The following is a 16,937-nucleotide window of genomic DNA, read 5'->3' on the forward strand; positions in this document are numbered from 1 at the left end:
TAGATGTTTCTTAAACATTAGGAAGCGTTTCTCAAGGTTCGATAAACCTAGATCTACTAGGGAAAATGCTACTATACCGAATTCATAATCCGGAATCGAAGGTACCAGACATCATATATTTTTAACATCCGTAAACTTTTGGTAAAACTAAGGTGGAAAACCATTTATCATGTTCCATTTGAGAAATTGCTTCAAAAACCTCCACTTCTCTAAAAGTTGATGTGGGAATAACTCTCTCCTCATTGAGTCGAGAAATATCATGAGTGACTTCTTCTCTCATATCGAATATTTTGGCACCAGTGCACCAAAAAGATTCCTATAAAGTTCAGCTATGAAAACCTTGAGGTTCTCTTGATGTACAATTGTTCCCTCACCTTGTTAAAGCTAAAAGATCCCTTATCTCGATGCGTATTGATCCCACTTGGTCTCTTCATCAGGTCTAAGCTTAGGCTAGCTAAACTTATATCCACCTCTTTTTTTAGCCCTCTCAGATAGTAAGTTCAGTTTTTATATCAAGTTCATCTATGATAAGGAGAAGCCTTTCTGTCTCTTTCTTATAAACACCACTCAAAATTTTCCCTCACCCTGGGCATGTGATCTTATTCTGCCACCTTTCAATTGGAGAGTTTTTTGTGTGAACGGCATTCCATTCATCCCGAACCATCTCGTAAAGTCCATCTTGGCGCATACAAGATAGTTCAAACGAAAAACAATTTTTATTATCAAGATGGGCTGGTTCACCTAAATCTATAATTAATGGTGTATGATATGACCCGGTGCGGGTCAAGGCACACACCGTTACAAGCGGGAATTTTTGTTCCCATTCTATGTTGGTCAGAACACGATTCAACTTTTCATAGGTAGGGATTTCACATCTACTTGGCCACGTGAATTGTCTACCACAGAGAATGGTCTTTCTTAGATCAAGTTCCCAATGATAGCATTAAAAAGAAAAGGCCATCGAGCATTGAAGTTTTTTTTTTCCAAACGACCCATGTGGGATCGAGCATTGAAGTTGTTATTATTTTTCTCTTCTTGCCTTCTTATAGTGTTGAAGTCACCGGCTCACCGCCTATTGGCATTGGTAATGTTTCAGATTCACATATTTTTACTACCTCGGCAAGAAAATTTGGTTTGAGTGTGCCTCCCGGGCTGTCCCATGCATGCCCACGAGGATCCAGTCAATACCATCAGATTTTTATTCGACGAAGAGCTTAACACAAAAATCACCCGCCTCCGTTCTTTGGATAGAGATGAGTACCATAGCGGACATGGGTTTACCTCCACTTGAGATTAGGTTTCCATGTCAATGACATGATACTGGCGACAGGTCACAGTAGTACAGTACCGTCGCCGATGCGGTAGTCTCCCATTGTTGTGAGTGACTGGATCGATCCTTGTCACGACGACAGTCATTTGAAAATCAGTCGCATAGTATATCAATTCATGGTACATTGACTACAGCTAGTGCTTGAAGCTTGCTAGTACCAAAAGCTCTTGCAAGGCACACGGGGTTTGAAGCTGGCGTGCTAACCTTGGGTTCAGTGTTTCCGGTTGCATGCACGCAGCACCATCGTCTCGACGGTGATCCCCGGTCCAAACCCAACTAATACCCCCCATTCTTCACCATGACTGCGCCGCCGAATCTCATCAAGAACAAAGATAACCGAGACTCCAGCCATATTCCCGTAGTCCCTAAGCACCCGGCGACTAGCTGCCAGCTTCTCAGGCTCTAGCTCGAGTGCCGCCTCGACGCTGTCCAAGATCGCGCGGCCACCGGGGTGCACCGCCATGAACAGGCTGTTCCACCCACCGCTTATTACATGACCGAGAGGCTGGAAGATGTCGAGGAGGCACTGCTCAATATTACTGGCCACCAAAAATGGCAGCTCGCTTGAGAGGCTATAATGTAGGCCAGCTTTGCCGATGTGCCCACTGACGACGTGTTGAGTCCCCGGCACCGTGGCCTGCGAGGAGGACACCATCTCGAAGATAGGGCTCTCCGTAGTGGTATCGGGGTCGGCGCCGACGATAATGGCGCCTGCACCGTCACCGAAGAGGGTATGGGCGACGACCGTATCGAGGCGGGCCTCGTCAGGCCCGCGGAAGAAGATGAGAGACAGGTCGGCGCAGACCACGAGGACGCGCGCGCCGCGGTTGTTCTCGGCCATGTCCTTGGTCAGGCGGAGCGCTGCGGAGCCGGCGGAGCAGGCTTTGAGGTAGAGCATGGTGCGCTGGACGTTGGGGCGGAGACCGAGCAGCGAGGCCACGCGAAGGTCGACCCCAGGCACGTGGGCGCCGGAGTAGGTGCTGACGACCAGGTGGGTGATATCGGCGGCCGGGCGGCCCCACTCGGCGATAGCCTTGGCAGCCGCGGCAGCAGCGAGCTCCGGGACAGCGGCTGCTAGGATCTCCTGACGGACGTCGATGGAGGGTAGCCTGTCGTCGAGGAACTCGGGGTGATCCCGTAGCATCTGCTCGTCGTGGTGAAAGTAGCGGTTCTGGATCCCCGTGTTGCGACCTGACATGAGTTGTATAGAAAGAAAGAAACGAGCTAGTAATCTGCTGGTAGGAGAAGAACAAATCGACTGACTATACACGGAGGAAGGAAGGATCCGTTGCAAACTTGCAAAAGTGTTTTTCGTGCTTACTGATTCTCTTCATCTTGGCTTTGAGCTTGGTGAGGTGCTCGCAGTTGGTGACCCGGAAGTACCAGTCCACGTACTCGTCCTGCGGTATGCAGTTCACTGGGTTTTCTTTGCCGATGGCGAGGACCGTCGCCGGGCCGTCCGAGCGCTGCGCCTGCCTGATTTCACGGGCGTCAGCTGGCAGCCTTGACGCGGCTGCCGAGCAGTAAGCTCTCGCGGTTCTGCTGCAGGTAGTACCATGGCTGCGCAAACTGATGGCGGCCGCAGTGCCGGCCCGGGACGGAAGTGGCCATGTGACCGCCGCACTAACCGGAGACATTTGGAGGTAGGACTTGGGAGGAAAATCAGGAAAGGTGGCCAATAATCCGTAAAACAGCATCCTGGGATTATAAACAGCTAGCCCATCATCTGCACTGTCGCACAAAGGCTGCTCCAAGCTCCCAATGAAACGGTCCGATACAGTGGAGCAGCCCAACTCAACGAAAAGATTCTTTGCGTCTCACCAAATATTCCAAACCAATAGATAATACTCGTTAAATTTTGATAAATCTAAAATAATTTTAATGTGACTGAGGGAGTACTAGTAGAAATAAGACGCTTCTAGCTAAAGAAGCAGTTTTTTTAGATAAATAAAATATATTAATATAAAAAAGATATTAATTACACCTAGCCTCTGCAACTACGCACTACCCTAATGGTAATGCAGATGCACCCAGCTAAAAAGTAAAAATAAAACTAAGAAAAAAGGTCCCGCTACGGTGTTCCAGCCCTAGCAGCAATAATATATCCACCACCAAGACAACACCTAAACTCCAGACTCTCCAAAAGTGACGCCTCCAAGAAGGGAAACAGTGCACAAGCGCCATTGTTGCCGGATCAAAGATCTTAGATTTTCACCTTAAAAATAGTCATCGCTCTCAAAACAATGGCTTCAACAAGGTCATTGTCAGACACAACCAATTAAGGCCAGGTCTTGGATTTTCACCCTGAAAGGTAAGACTCTGAACTCACATGTGTTGCCGCCCCCACTTGCATACTGCTGCTGAGAGAACCAGAACACAAAGCAAGAGTCTCAACATCACATAGACTTAAACCTCCATTGCTATTCCTCCAATTTGGCCTTCATGATATTCCCCGCCTCTGATTTTCACCATGATTAGAGTGTAATCTGGTGGCAACACAGAACAGAGCTTTGCGCCGCTCCCTCCATAAGCAAACGATCAGAATAAAAATATGGGTGTGTGCGATCGAATACCACCCAATCCAGCAAACTCCAGGCAAAAGATGCACTGTTCCATTCGCCGATGGCGCGTTCCGGAACTCATCACTCCGACTAGATGAAGAAGGATCGGCATTCGGAAGGTCTTCATCTCCGCAAAATAAGAACCCTAGGACCACCACCTTTATTCAAGCCTTGCGAGCAACCCCCACACCACCCGCTGGAAACCTGCAAGCAGCCACACCAAACCCTACCATCAACCCTGAGGCTAGACCAGCACTAGGAAAGGAGACGGCCGAGCAGGGTCGATCCCCCACCGGATCCGGCCCAACCACGCAGCGAAGAGGATCGGGGCGGTGGCAGGGGTACCCAGATCGAGATCTGAGGTTACGGCCTCCACCCGCCGACCCTGCTTCTTCACCGCCGGCCATGGTGCCGCTGGGCGAGGATCTCCGCCACCACCCCAACCAAGGGCACTGCCCTGGTTGTTGCACGAAGATGAGCCGGCCACACCCGCCCTAGCAGCCATGGCGGCCTTCCCCGGCGAGCTCCGCCCCCAAACCACCTTCGGTGGCAGGGCCCACCGCTGCCGCGTCAAGGGCCGGCGGAGGCGGCGGCGGCATGGGGAGTAGTAGCGGCGAGGGGCTCTGGCGGCGCGTGCAGTCGCCCCCGATGTCGCCCTAGGGGGTGGCACGGAGGGTTAGGTTTAAGCACAAACTCGTAACCAGACGAAACGATCTAAAGTCTAAAAATGGGGATAATTTCACTTCCCAGCAACTACTAGGGAGATATTATATGTCAACTCTGCGCCAACTGATGGTGGCGGCCGCAGTTCCGGTGGGGAACAGTAGTGGCGATAGTGATGCAAGTGGTTCGTTATTTTCTTTTGTTTTGAGAATAAGTGGTTCGTTATTAGAGTATCTTCTACCCTCTTTATTTCAAAATATAAATTAACTTTAATTTATTCATAATATCCTTAAGTTAGTTCATTTTTTGGATTAAATAGGGTAAAGGATAGTACTGAACCTTTGCATGACGACAGGCAGCGCCACGTGACCACCGCACTAACCGAAGACATTTGGAGGTAGGTCTTGGGAATATAACGAATGGTGCCAATAATCGGTAACAGCACCATCCTGGGATTATGAACAGTGGATCATCTGCACTGTCCAACAAAAGCTGTTCGAAGCTCCCGATGAAACTGTCCGATACTGTGGAGAGCCAACTAAACGAAAAGATTCTTTGCGCGCCACCAACTATTGATTCCGTCGAAACCACTAAATACTCCACAGATAAACGGTAACGAGTGAATAAACACACACAAAAAATCTCCAGATACATGCGAGATTCCATTATGGGTTCGAATGAAGAGAGTAAAAACAAAACACTAGCAGCTAGAGGAATCAGGGAGGTGGGGGTTCTAAAATTCTGCTTTAGACATTGTTTGGCAATAAAAGTTTTGTAAAAATTAGTGGGGATAATCCTAACGTACTCGCTGAAACTCATACCTCCACTCAATACTCTCAAATCTTCATATATGATCCTAATCCGTACTCCGCCAGTTAAGGATAGTATATTGGCCAACGAAGAAAATATGTAATGATTTGGGGAAAATGTAGAGATAAGCTAGAGATAAAACTGACCTAGTACACTAGAACCAAACATGCTTTTAGAAATAACAGGGATCCGGGGGTTCGACTCGGATAATTCCACAAATACACTAGTTGTAAACAAAGCTTTATTTTTTTGGAAAATTATCATAAGCGTGCTCCTCGAATTGTGAGTTGACCCGTTTCGCTAGTGCACGCACCGGCACCAAGGAAGCAGCTCCTCGTGTCGCTCAGGCGACAATGCATGTCCGCTCCTCTTTGCCCGCCTGCTACTCCTACTTGGGGCCTCCACTACTAAGTGGTCGCCGCTGCGCAACCCTCTTGTTGTGCGCCCGACAACATGGAGTTCGGCAAGGGAGCTCAAATCATGAGGCCCCCTCTGTGCACCGAGCACGAGGATGATTCAGGACGAGCGGGATGGGTCAAGAATTGTCGACTCGGGCAACGACCAAGCTCTGGCAAGGAGGATCGATTGTTGGGAACTCGTGGACGGCGAGCTCTCTTATGGTGGAGGTTAGTTTTGTTTGGGATTACTCAACGGTGTAAAGGGTGTTTTTAAATGGTACAAGCAACTATTTCTAAAATGCTTCAATGATTTCTAGTTGCATGTTACAAAGGTATTTCTCCAGTGGTATAAACAAGGTTTCATCAATGTTGTGTGCTTTGAGAAGATATATTGGATGCCATGTTTTGTTTTGTTGCAAAGGTGATAGACTTTTGCTAATGTTTTGTTGCAAAACATGAACATTTATTTCATACATTATTGTTTTTTGCTACATTGACAAGTTCAAAATGTTACAATAGTTTTCGCAACAACTCATGAAAAAATGTGGCAAATACGGTTTGCGTTTATAGAAATATCAAATAACAGAAAAATTGTTACGTTTGAGATTTCTTGGCAGCAATGACCAGAGTGGCTAAGACCATCCATGCTTATGCAACCATGCATGTGAAAGTGACATGACAGCTGGTTGATGTTAGAACATCTCCAACAGATGATGAAGCTGTAAAATAACTATCATTATACATCACATTGGCAACAAACAAAACACAACTCCAGCAAGTGAAATCTTGAGGGGCCGGCAAGGGCCTGGACTCCATCGGCAACAGGGACGGGGTCCTGGACTCCAACGGCTGCGATGACGGGGGAGTCCAATTGGCCCACACCATCGGCTACACCAACAACTTCGGAGGCGGCAATGGCCACCGCGTTCTCCTTCTCCAACGTTGGTGGTTGGGAGCGGTTGCGTGGGCAAATGAGACTGAGCGAGGGTTACTCCTTTTTTTTATCTGGGCAAGGGTTTTCCCTTGGAAGATTGGTACTGAGGAGGTGGAGAGAGAGAGAGAGAGGGGCTACATATATTCATATAATATTGCTGACGTTTCGTGCTCTCGTGGATGTACATGCATGCTGCATAGTGCACCGCGAGCAGACGTACATCACAAGTCCACACGCTAACGGTTATATTGCTCAGTACTATCCCTGGTTAGTTATCTATACTAAGTTTTAACCTCAAGGGGTGGCCAACATGGGGTTTGTGGCTTACAAAACATAGCAAACTTTGTCAAAATGAGCCAAAATTTGGCACACTTGTGTATATTTCAGTTGCAAGCACTTTTATGTAGACCAAGATAAAAAAAATATTTGTAGGTATTCCAAGTATCTTACGGAAATTCTACCGATTTTCCAGGGTTTACGGTTAGTGTGGAGTCAATTTAGGCACAACTAGTTAAAAACAAATATGGTGGCACCTTCGCATGGAGTCTAGTTATATGACCTACCACCTAGGAAAAATATGAAACATAGGGTAATGAAGCTTTTCCCAAACCACTCCTCAAAATGAGCTTGTAACTATGAAGATACATGACATTAGACTCAGTCCCCCTTCCCAAAATCAGCATCCCAAAGCATAGTTTGTCTAAATGAGGAAATATTTAGCACATACGTGTATCTTTCAATATCAAATAATTTCATGTAGGTCAAGATCGTTTTGTTTGTATAAAACAAACATTTTCTATTTTTTAAGTCCCAAAAAATTGAATGTCTTAGTCTATTTTCTATTTTAGTGCTGTTGGCACCTTACTTGTACAAAATTTTCCAAGGATATAAACTTATGCTTAGTTTTGCCCTATCTCTTGGCTCAAACTCTCACGGAAGCTCAAACTTGTGCTCATCTTGGTTGTTGCGCCCTGATTGGTCGTGGCCGTTGTCACGCGGATCGTTGATTCCCTGTGATCTAATGGGCATGATCGTGGATGCACCCCCTATTTTAAGATTTTAAACCCTAACTTTGAACTGCTCTATTTTCTAAAATAATTACTCAAATGATTTGATTCTTTTTTGCATTGGATTCCTTTTGAAAAGCTCTTTCCAATACCACTGGTTCAAAACTAAAATGATTTTCTTTGCTTTAGTGTTTATTTAATAGGTTGGGAATGGATTTTGACACCTAAAAATAATTGTTTTAGATGCAATCTTCAACTTCAATATGGAGTTCAGTTTGGTTAGCACCCAAACACCAAAAGGACATGCATCGACACCTTGTCTTCTTGTTTACAATATTTTTGGAATATTGAATCTCGTTTAAATACCTTGTTATTAAAAATATTATATGTTCCTATTATGTTTCTATATTATCTTATTAAGTTATCCTGCTATATCATCTTGTATATTACCTTGTCTTATTATTTTGAATTATCGTGTGGTGGTTATACTTTAAATCTTGATATAATAGCATATGTTACTATTTTTGTACTTTAAATCTTGATATAATAGCATATGTTACTATTTTTGTACTTTAAATCTTGATATAATAGGGTTTAAAATCTAAAATTTACAGTGGTATAAGTTTGGATTATTCATGAGGCAAAAACATATACTTATACCTTGCTGGTTTCAATGAAATACTTGAGGCTAGGTATATGCATGAGGATAGGGGTGTCTTGTCATGAATTCGTTTGCTAGATATACTAAACCTCTACATTCTATACTTGTAACAATTATGTGCTTGACATGATAAACTCACGCTATATTATATAAACTAACTAGAGTGTAGTGGATTCTAATTCACTAGAGTAAAATATCTCTCATATCCATGTAATGATATCCATCTAATGAATCCAATAACTCCAATGTATCTTTATATCTTTACTAATTTGTATATCTATTCTCCGGTTTGAGTAAAATGAGATCAAATTCCAACTCACTTTGTATTCCTTCGACCAATGTTTTATAAATTCTAAGTAAACACCATGATCAAATGGGGCACCCGATCAGATGCCAACATATTGCACACTCTTTTATGTAGTTTGAGGAAACTAACATACACTTCATTTTCTAGTGAAAATTACGCATGCATCTACTTATTTATTTCATGCTAGATGTGATCAATTATGGTCTTGCATGATCGATGCCAAGATCCTGATATGGGCTCAGATGGTCATGCAAAATGAGTTTTATCATGCATGATCGATGCATTAGCACCCTTGCATCCGGGCTAGCCACTCCACGCCGTCTCTCCAAGGCCCTCTCTCCGTGTCCAACGAATCCGCACGTGGGCTAGCCATGTAGACCTTGATGTCAACCACCTTTTCTCCTCTTATTGGTACCATCGAACATGTCCCTTTCCTACTACCTCAGTTTGTAGAATAAGGCCTATAATTTTTGTTAAAGTCAAGCTAAGTAAAATTTGACCAAACTTTTATAAAAAAATTAGAACCACGATATTATGTAGATATCATATGAAAATATATTTCATGATGAATCTAACGGTGTTCAGTTTGGATTGTTCTCCATCCCTGCACTTTTACAACACGTTATAGCTATGTCCTCTATCCCAAAATAGGATGCCTGTAATATTTAGGTAAATTCAAACTTCTCAAAGTCCGAGAACCTATATAGAAAAAGTGTCAACATTTATAATCCACTATTAATATTTTTAGAACCATCATGAAATATATTTTTGTATTATATGCATTTAAAACCGTAGATGTTGATATTTTTTGTATATAGTTGCTCAAACTTAAAAAGGTTTGAATTTTATTAAAAACTATAGGCATTCTAATTTGGAAAGAAGGGAGTATTTTATAGATTCATTCACTTTAGTTTGTATCTAGTCTCCTTTTAGTGTGTAGGATTACTTCTTTTTGTTTGTGTCTAGTCTATATCTATACCTAATAATAAAGAAGCTAAGGTTTCTGCCAAAATTTTCGTCAACGCTTTTTTTTAGGACCGTTTTGCCCTCCCACCAAAACGCATAATACGGGTAAATGCCACGGTACCGGTTCGTTCGTCTGTTTTTCTTCCTCCTCCCTGAACCGAAACCTCCTATTTCCCCATTGCGCCACAAGTCAGCGCCGCCGATTCATACTCATCACCTCACGATTGACGACTGCAGCCAGTTAATCGAGCCCTCCGATGACTGAATCTGACTTTTCGACGGCTTGCACGCGTTCAAGGCCATCGCGGGGCGCAGCTGCCGCTAGCTCTATCTCATCTCACCCGACTCTCCCTCGTGAAGATCGTCCAACCCCACCACCGCCTCCACCTAGGTCGCCGCCGCCCTAAAAGATCGCATGTCTTACGCGGATCTGGCGCGGTACCTCTTCTCCGGTGCTCATGCGCCCGCTCACCAGCAGGTCCCACCCGGCAGCCCGGCTGCTGCCCCTGATCGCCGCCCCGCCCCATCTCTTCTAGATCGGTGCGCTCCGCCCTAGCACCTCCATGGTCGCTCGCGAGCTCCGCAATGATCGATTCCTCGCCGGCACGTCCCTGGTCACCGGCGAGTTCCGCCCCATCTGTCCCTGCCCTTCTGTTTGTTTAAGAGATAGATGCTGCTGCTTACATCAATGGACGATATACTAACTGGTCCATAAGAGAAGAAGCGCCCCGATTAGGAAAGGATTTCATGCGACAGTGTTTCGTCTGCGCAATGGTACGCAACACTTGCAGCGTTCTTTAGCTGCAGTTAGGCAATTCAGTTTCTGAATAGAGTAAATTACATGGTAAATCACTGAACTTGTCTGTATACTTCGGTTTGGTCCCTGTATTCAGAGAAGTAAGATTTACGGTCACCGAAGGCGCACAACTGTGTCACGTACGGTCACTACATACTCTACTGCTACGTATTGGCTGCCGTGACGGTGTAGGGCCCCTCTAGCAGTGGCTGCATGCTGGAGTTTTTACAGAAAAGTACTTAAAGCTTATTTATTTCATTAGTCGGAAATCAATCTGCGTGCTAAACTCGTGCAATAACCGGAATTTTTGTCAAAAGAGACCACCTGGGCGAGTGAATTGTCAAAAAGGACCACCTCCGAAAATTATTGTCAAAAAGGACCACCTGCGTCGTGGCGGCACGCGTGCCAGGTGACATGTGAACAACTATCTAGATCTTCTCGAGTAGTAGCGAGATTCGGAATTCAACGAGGGAATTGTTAGGAGGCTGGCTGCAACCAACCACCCCTTCAGCCAGTGCTCCACGGCATCGCCGCTTAATTACAACCGGGATAAATCTCGACAAGGTTCCAGGGATCTAGCGATCCTCCTTATATAGCTACACTACTGTTCACGTGACCCAATGGCCATCTGCCAGCCAGGAAGGGGCCCGCTTGTCGCGCTTGGGCCGGGCCTGTGCTGGACCGCCGTCTTCCGACGAAGTGGACTTCTCCTCGTGTATAGCTGGACCACCGTCTTCAGATGAAGTGGACTTCTCCTCGTGTATGGCTGGACCGCTGACAATCCCCTCCTCTTGAAAACCTGCTTGTCCCCAAGCAGGTGCATACGGGAACTGCTGATGAAGAGCGTCCATGTCCTCCCAGGTTGCTTGATCCTCAGTGCCACCGCTCCATTGTACGCGAGCTTGAGCGACCGTACGAACTCCCTTCTGGCGCACGCGCCGCAGAGTCGGCGGAATGCGAAACAAAGCGTCAGGTGGAGGAAGGACCGGAGATACCTGTTGCGCCGGTCCAATGCACTGCTTCAGCTGGGACACATGGAAGACGGGGTGGATCTTGCTCGTACTGGGCAGCTCCAACTTGTACGCCACTTGCCCTACACGTTCCAGAACACGGAATGGACCGAAGAACTTGAATGCTAACTTGTGATTTGCGCGGCGAGCAACCGACGACTGAAGATAGGGCTGGAGTCGCAAGAAAACCATAGCACCCACATCGAATGTCCTCTCAGTGCGATGCTTGTCAGCCTGCGCTTTCATCCTCTGCTGCATCCGGAGTAAGTGCTGACGCACGGATGCAATGATCAGGGAACGCTCCTGGAGCCATTCTTGCACATCCTGGGAAGCTATCTTGTCGGTCGCTGTAATGCCAAAGTAACGAGGCTGCCGCCCATACAACAGCTCGAAGGGAGTTTTACCAAGCGAGGAATGCCAATTTGTATTATACCAGAACTCACTCAAGGCAATCCACTTGCTCCAGTGATGTGGTTGTGAACTGATGAAGCACCTCAGGTAACATTCCAGCGACTGATTCACTCGCTCCGTCTGGCCATCAGTCTCAGGATGATTAGCAGTACTCATTTTGAGTTGTGTCCCAGTTGCTCGGAAAACGGACTGCCAGAAAATGCTTGTAAAAATGGGATCACGATCAGATACCAGGGACTTGGGCATGCCATGCAGATGATAGATATTGTCAACAAACAACTCTGCAACTTTGCTAGCTGTGTAAGGGTGGCTGAGAGGAATAAAATGTGCATACTTACTGAACTTGTCAACGACTACCAAGATGCAGTTGTAGCCCCGGGACTTGGGCAGGCCATCAATGAAATCCATAGTAGCTACCTCCCATGGTGCAGATGGAACAGGGAGCGGTTGCAGTAGACCAGCAGGTGGCAACCGTTCAGGTTTTGCTTGCTGACAGATGCGACAACAGCGGACATAATCCTTAGTCATAGTTTTCATTGCTGGCCAACTGAAGAGGGAAATGAGCCGACGATAGGTAACTGGAAACCCAGAGTGACCCCCTTGCGGACTATCATGGAAGGCAGAGATAATCTGTTGCTGGAGCACCAAGTCGTTGCCCACCCAAATTCTTCCCTTGTGGCGCAGGATACCGTGCTTCAAGGTATAATGTTCATCCGACTCGGGGTCGACCGCCAGTTTCTGCAAAATTCTCTGAGCTGTGGTATCTGAGCTGTAGCTGGCTTGTACCTTGGACAACCAACTAGGCTGGATTGTCGTAACAGAGAACAGCTGGGAATTTGAATTTGGTCTGCGTGACAAAGCATCAGCTGCACCATTGTGAATTCCTTTTTTGTACTGCACCTTATACTGTAACCCCATTAACTTGGTCAGAGCCTTCTGCTGCCACTCGGTGTGCAAGCGCTGATCAGTGAGGTGAGTCAAGCTTTTGTGGTCGGTTCTGATAATAAACTCACCAACTTGCAGATAGGAGCGCCACTGTTGTACTGCTAAGAGAATAGCCAGGTACTCCTTTTCATACACTGAGAGAGTGCGATTCCGTGGACCCAATGCTCTGCTCACATAAGCCAATGGATGACCTTGCTGAGAGAGTACTGCTCCAATACCCACATCACAGGCGTCAGTGTCAATGGTGAACTGCAGCGAGAAGTTGGGAAGTGCCAAGACTGGTGCCGACATAAGCGCAGACTTCAGAACTTGAAAGGCTTTCAGTATCCTCTGTCCAAATAAACATCACACCCTTCTTCAGGAGATTGGTTAAAGGTTGACTCAGGATAGCATAATGCTTGATAAATTTGCGGTAATACCCAGCTAGGCCTAGGAACCCCCTTAGTTCCTTGAGTGTTGTAGGCGTCGGCCACTCTTTGATCGTCTGAATTTTAGTGTCATCTGTTGCTACACCTTCGCCAGAGATAACATGTCCCAGATAAGCAACTCACTGATGAGCAAACGCGCACTTGGAACGCTTTACTTGCCACTGGTCACGCTTCAATATTCCCAGGACTGTTGATAGATGTTGCAGGTGCTCCTCATAGGTAGCGCTGTAGATCAATATATCGTCAAAAAAGACGAGGGCAAACTTCCTGAGGACAGGGGCAAGGGATGCGTTCATGGCATGCTGGAAGGTGGCTGGGGCGCCTGTCAGCCCAAACGCCATGACCTTGAACTCATAGTGGCCATTGTGCGATTGGAAAGCCGTTTTATACTCTTCACCAGGCGCCAGTCGAATCTGATGGTAGCCAGCCCTGAGATCGAGCTTAGAAAACCAATGCACGCCGGCGAGCTCATCCAGTAACTCATCAATTATTGGTAGTGGATACTTTCCCTTCACCGTCAGTGCATTGAGGTGACGGTAATCCACCACCAGGCGCCAAGTATGGTCTGCCTTTTTAACCAACAAGATGGGAGAACCAAAAGCGCTGTTGCTGTGTGTGATAACACCTTGGTCAAGTAGCTCCTTGATTTGCCTCTCAATTTCTGTCTTGAGTTCAGGTGCCACGCGGTAAGGTCGAACCGAGATAGGACGTGCCCCTGGAATCAATGGAATATGATGATCATAGAGGCGGCGCGGTGGCAGGCCAAGATGGGTGCATCAAAAAGCGAAATCTTGATCCAGGACCGACTGTACTTCACGAGGTAGCTCAACTGGCTGATCTGTTTGGGCTTCCCTGATGAGATGCAGTTCAATCAAGGCATGTGTCGACAGAATTTCCCCTTCACCATGCAGGATGACCTGTTGCCCTTCATGTTGAATGCCAAGCCATCCTTGCTCCCAATGAGTCATCATAGGACTGTACTTGCCCAGCCAATCCAAGCCTATGATACCATCATAGCTACCCAAACGCAGCACCCGAAAGGTATCCGAGAACTTGGCACCATCAGCTGACCACTGTAGATCAGGGAAATAAGTGGTACTCTGTAACACAGCACCCCCCGCTACCTTAACTGACACTGGGATAGGTAAACGGTGCAGGCCGGTCAGAAGCTTGGCCTTCTCCTCATCGATGAAACAAGCTGAACTACCAGAATCAACAAGGAACAGGAAATCGTGTCCCTGAATGTATACCTTTAACTGCATAGTTCTTGGCGCGCTAACCTCTGGGCTAACGGCTGCCACAGAAAGCATCATCACCTGCTGATTTACAGGCTCTTGATCAGCTTCTAGAGTATCTTCATCACTATCTGTGCATGATCGCATGTAATCAATCATTTCCTGCACCACATGTAACTGGATAGCTGACTTGCACTGATGTTCACGACTGTACTTCTCTCCACAAGTGAAACACAAATTCTTAGAGCGGCGGTAGGCTCTGAGGCTGTTCCATTTGTCGACACTAGCAGGCTTCTGACTGTCGACAACCTTTTTCTCCTCCACTGTTCGCGAAACCCACTTGGATGGTGGTGGCGGTGGAGGTGGTGGTGCAGAGATGGACCTTCTCGAAGCAGATGCAGCTATTGGCTGAACTCGCTGCTGATTGTCATCGCCCAATTCCTCATACATAAGAGCCAAGGAATAAGCCACTTCTAATGTTTTCGGCTGCTGAATTGCCACGAGAACCCGTACTGAAGACTGGAGACCATCGATGAACTTGGTTGTGTAATGAACTGGATCTGGCTTACCCTCATATACAGAGATCTGATCCATCAACTCAGAGAAGCGAGATACATAATCCTCGATAGTGGTTTCCTGCCTGATGTGGAACAAACGCCTAGAGAGTATCGGATGCTGGTTTCTGCTGAATCGAGCCAGGACTGCTTCTGTGAACTGCATCCAACTGGGTTGCGGATACTGATGTAAGAATGCCCCTAGCCAAGTTGCTGCTGCGCCCATGAATTGATCAGCCGCAAGGGTGACCCAGAGGTTGGATGCCGTCAGGTTCCTCCGAAATTGTTCCTCACAACGCCGTTGCCACAGTTTAGGGTTGGCTCCATCGAAGTGAGGCAGATCGAAACGGAAACCAGAAGCAAAATTATGAGAATCACTGCCAGGAAAACGCGAGATGTTGTACTGGCGCTGGGGAAAAAAGTTGCGGTCGAAATTGGTACCTCCTTCCGGGGAATTCGTGTGCTGGGCACAGTTCGTTCCCCGGTTTTGTGGATCCCAGTGGCGCCCTTCAGGGCCGGCGGTACGAGCGTCGACCTCCTTGGATGCGGACGACGATGGCCTTCCCGCCACGGCTCCTGGATCGCAGCGCATCGCTCGATCCACAGCAGCCGCGAGTCCGGCGATCTCGGAGCTGAGGGAGGTCTTGACGGCGTCGAGCTCGGCGCCGAGGGACTCCTTCGCCGCCTGAAAATCAGTGCTCACCGCCGTGCGAACGCCGTCGATGGTGGTGCGGACGTCCGTGATCTGCTCCGTAGTGTCGTCGACGAACACCTTGACCGCATCGAGCAATTCCTTCTTGTACGAGGCGAAACGGATCTCGTACTCCTCCTTCGTCTCCGATCGGAGGAGCTGGTACAAGGCCTTGGATTCCGGCGAGAGGTTCTCCATGGCTTGTGCTCTACGTCGGCCGGCGAACCGGGTGTGGTGTGGGTGGGAGGGAATCTCCAGATCCGTAGATCGTATGGCTCTGATTACCAATTGTGAACAACTATCTAGATCTTCTCGAGTAGTAGCGAGATTCGGAATTCAACGAGGGAATTGTTAGGAGGCTGGCTGCAACCAACCACCCCTTCAGCCAGTGCTCCACAGCATCGCCGCTTAATTACAACCAGGATAAATCTCAACAAGGTTCCAGGGATCTAGCGATCCTCCTTATATAGCTACACTACTGTTCACGTGACCCAATGGCCATCTGCCAGCCAGGAAGGGGCCCGCTTGTCGCGCTTGGGCCGGGCCTGTGCTGGACCGCCGTCTTCCGACGAAGTGGACTTCTCCTCGTGTATAGCTGGACCACCGTCTTCAGATGAAGTGGACTTCTCCTCGTGTATGGCTGGACCGCTGACATGACATGTGTCGCCTGCCACCACAGCCGGAGGCGGCAGGGCCTGCCGCCACAGCCAACGAACGCTGATGCGAGGCTGATGCGAGGCTGTCGTGCTTTGTGACCACCGCCTCTTGGGCTCCTGGCCTTCGCGGAGCTGGCGGCCGCGACGGAACTCGTCGAGCAGACTGGTGCGCACACGACGAGCTCACCGGATCCAGTGTACGCACGTTAGGGCATCTCCAACCGCGCGACCCAAACCGCGCCCGCGCGTCCGTTTGGGTCGAGCCGGACAAAAACGCGGCCCAGCGCGCGGACCCATCCCTAAAACGGATGGCCGCGGCGTCCGGGACGACCCAAACCCGGCCCAAATCTGGGACGAGTTTGCGTGGCCGCGGACGCCGGATGCTGGTCGCTCGCGTCCTCCCCTTGTCCGCCCCTGGCCCGCATGTCTGTCTCCCAAAACACACCCAGTCCACTCCACTCCCAAAACCTAGAGATGGCCGACGAAGCGACTGCCGCCGCCACCGCCACCATCGGAGACGAGGCACAGGTCGCGGCCGTTGCCGGTCCTCCCTTGGCGGAGGCTCCTCAACTGG

General features: G+C 48.0%; 2 protein-coding genes across 2 annotated transcripts; both read right to left on the bottom strand.

Annotated features, from left to right (window-relative positions):
• Positions 1–1,397: 1,397 nt before the first annotated feature.
• Positions 1,398–2,979, bottom strand: LOC127313588 (bisdemethoxycurcumin synthase-like). The gene is made up of 2 exons (XM_051344076.1): positions 2,652–2,979; positions 1,398–2,521 (listed from the first exon to the last, which is right to left on the bottom strand). Exons 1-2 carry the CDS (start codon positions 2,965–2,967, stop codon positions 1,542–1,544), a joined length of 1,296 nt encoding a protein of 431 aa, XP_051200036.1. The 5' UTR covers positions 2,968–2,979; the 3' UTR covers positions 1,398–1,541.
• A 10,367-nt stretch (positions 2,980–13,346) lies between these two features.
• Positions 13,347–15,905, bottom strand: LOC139833540 (uncharacterized). Its single transcript, XM_071823838.1, has 2 exons — positions 14,040–15,905; positions 13,347–13,892 (listed from the first exon to the last, which is right to left on the bottom strand). The coding sequence occupies exons 1-2, from the start codon at positions 15,903–15,905 to the stop codon at positions 13,347–13,349; spliced, it is 2,412 nt and encodes an 803-aa protein (XP_071679939.1).
• Between the last annotated feature and the right edge of the window lie 1,032 nt (positions 15,906–16,937).

Source organism: Lolium perenne, chromosome 7 (assembly GCF_019359855.2).
Source record: "Lolium perenne isolate Kyuss_39 chromosome 7, Kyuss_2.0, whole genome shotgun sequence".
Taxonomy (NCBI): Eukaryota; Viridiplantae; Streptophyta; class Magnoliopsida; order Poales; family Poaceae; genus Lolium; species Lolium perenne.

What these genes read in the sequence shown, in the direction of transcription:
- LOC127313588 (XM_051344076.1), bottom strand. Translation starts at nt 2,967, where the DNA reads ATGTCTCCGGTTAGTGCGGCGGTCACATGGCCACTTCCGTCCCGGGCC. An exon ending in AGCCAAGATGAAGAGAATCA is followed by an intron (nt 2,522 to 2,651) that starts GTAAGCACGAAA and finishes AACTCATGTCAG; the next exon opens with GTCGCAACACGGGGATCCAG.
- LOC139833540 (XM_071823838.1), bottom strand. Translation starts at nt 15,905, where the DNA reads ATGGAGAACCTCTCGCCGGAATCCAAGGCCTTGTACCAGCTCCTCCGA. An exon ending in CAGTTGAGCTACCTCGTGAA is followed by an intron (nt 13,893 to 14,039) that starts GTACAGTCGGTC and finishes CCTGAACTCAAG; the next exon opens with ACAGAAATTGAGAGGCAAAT.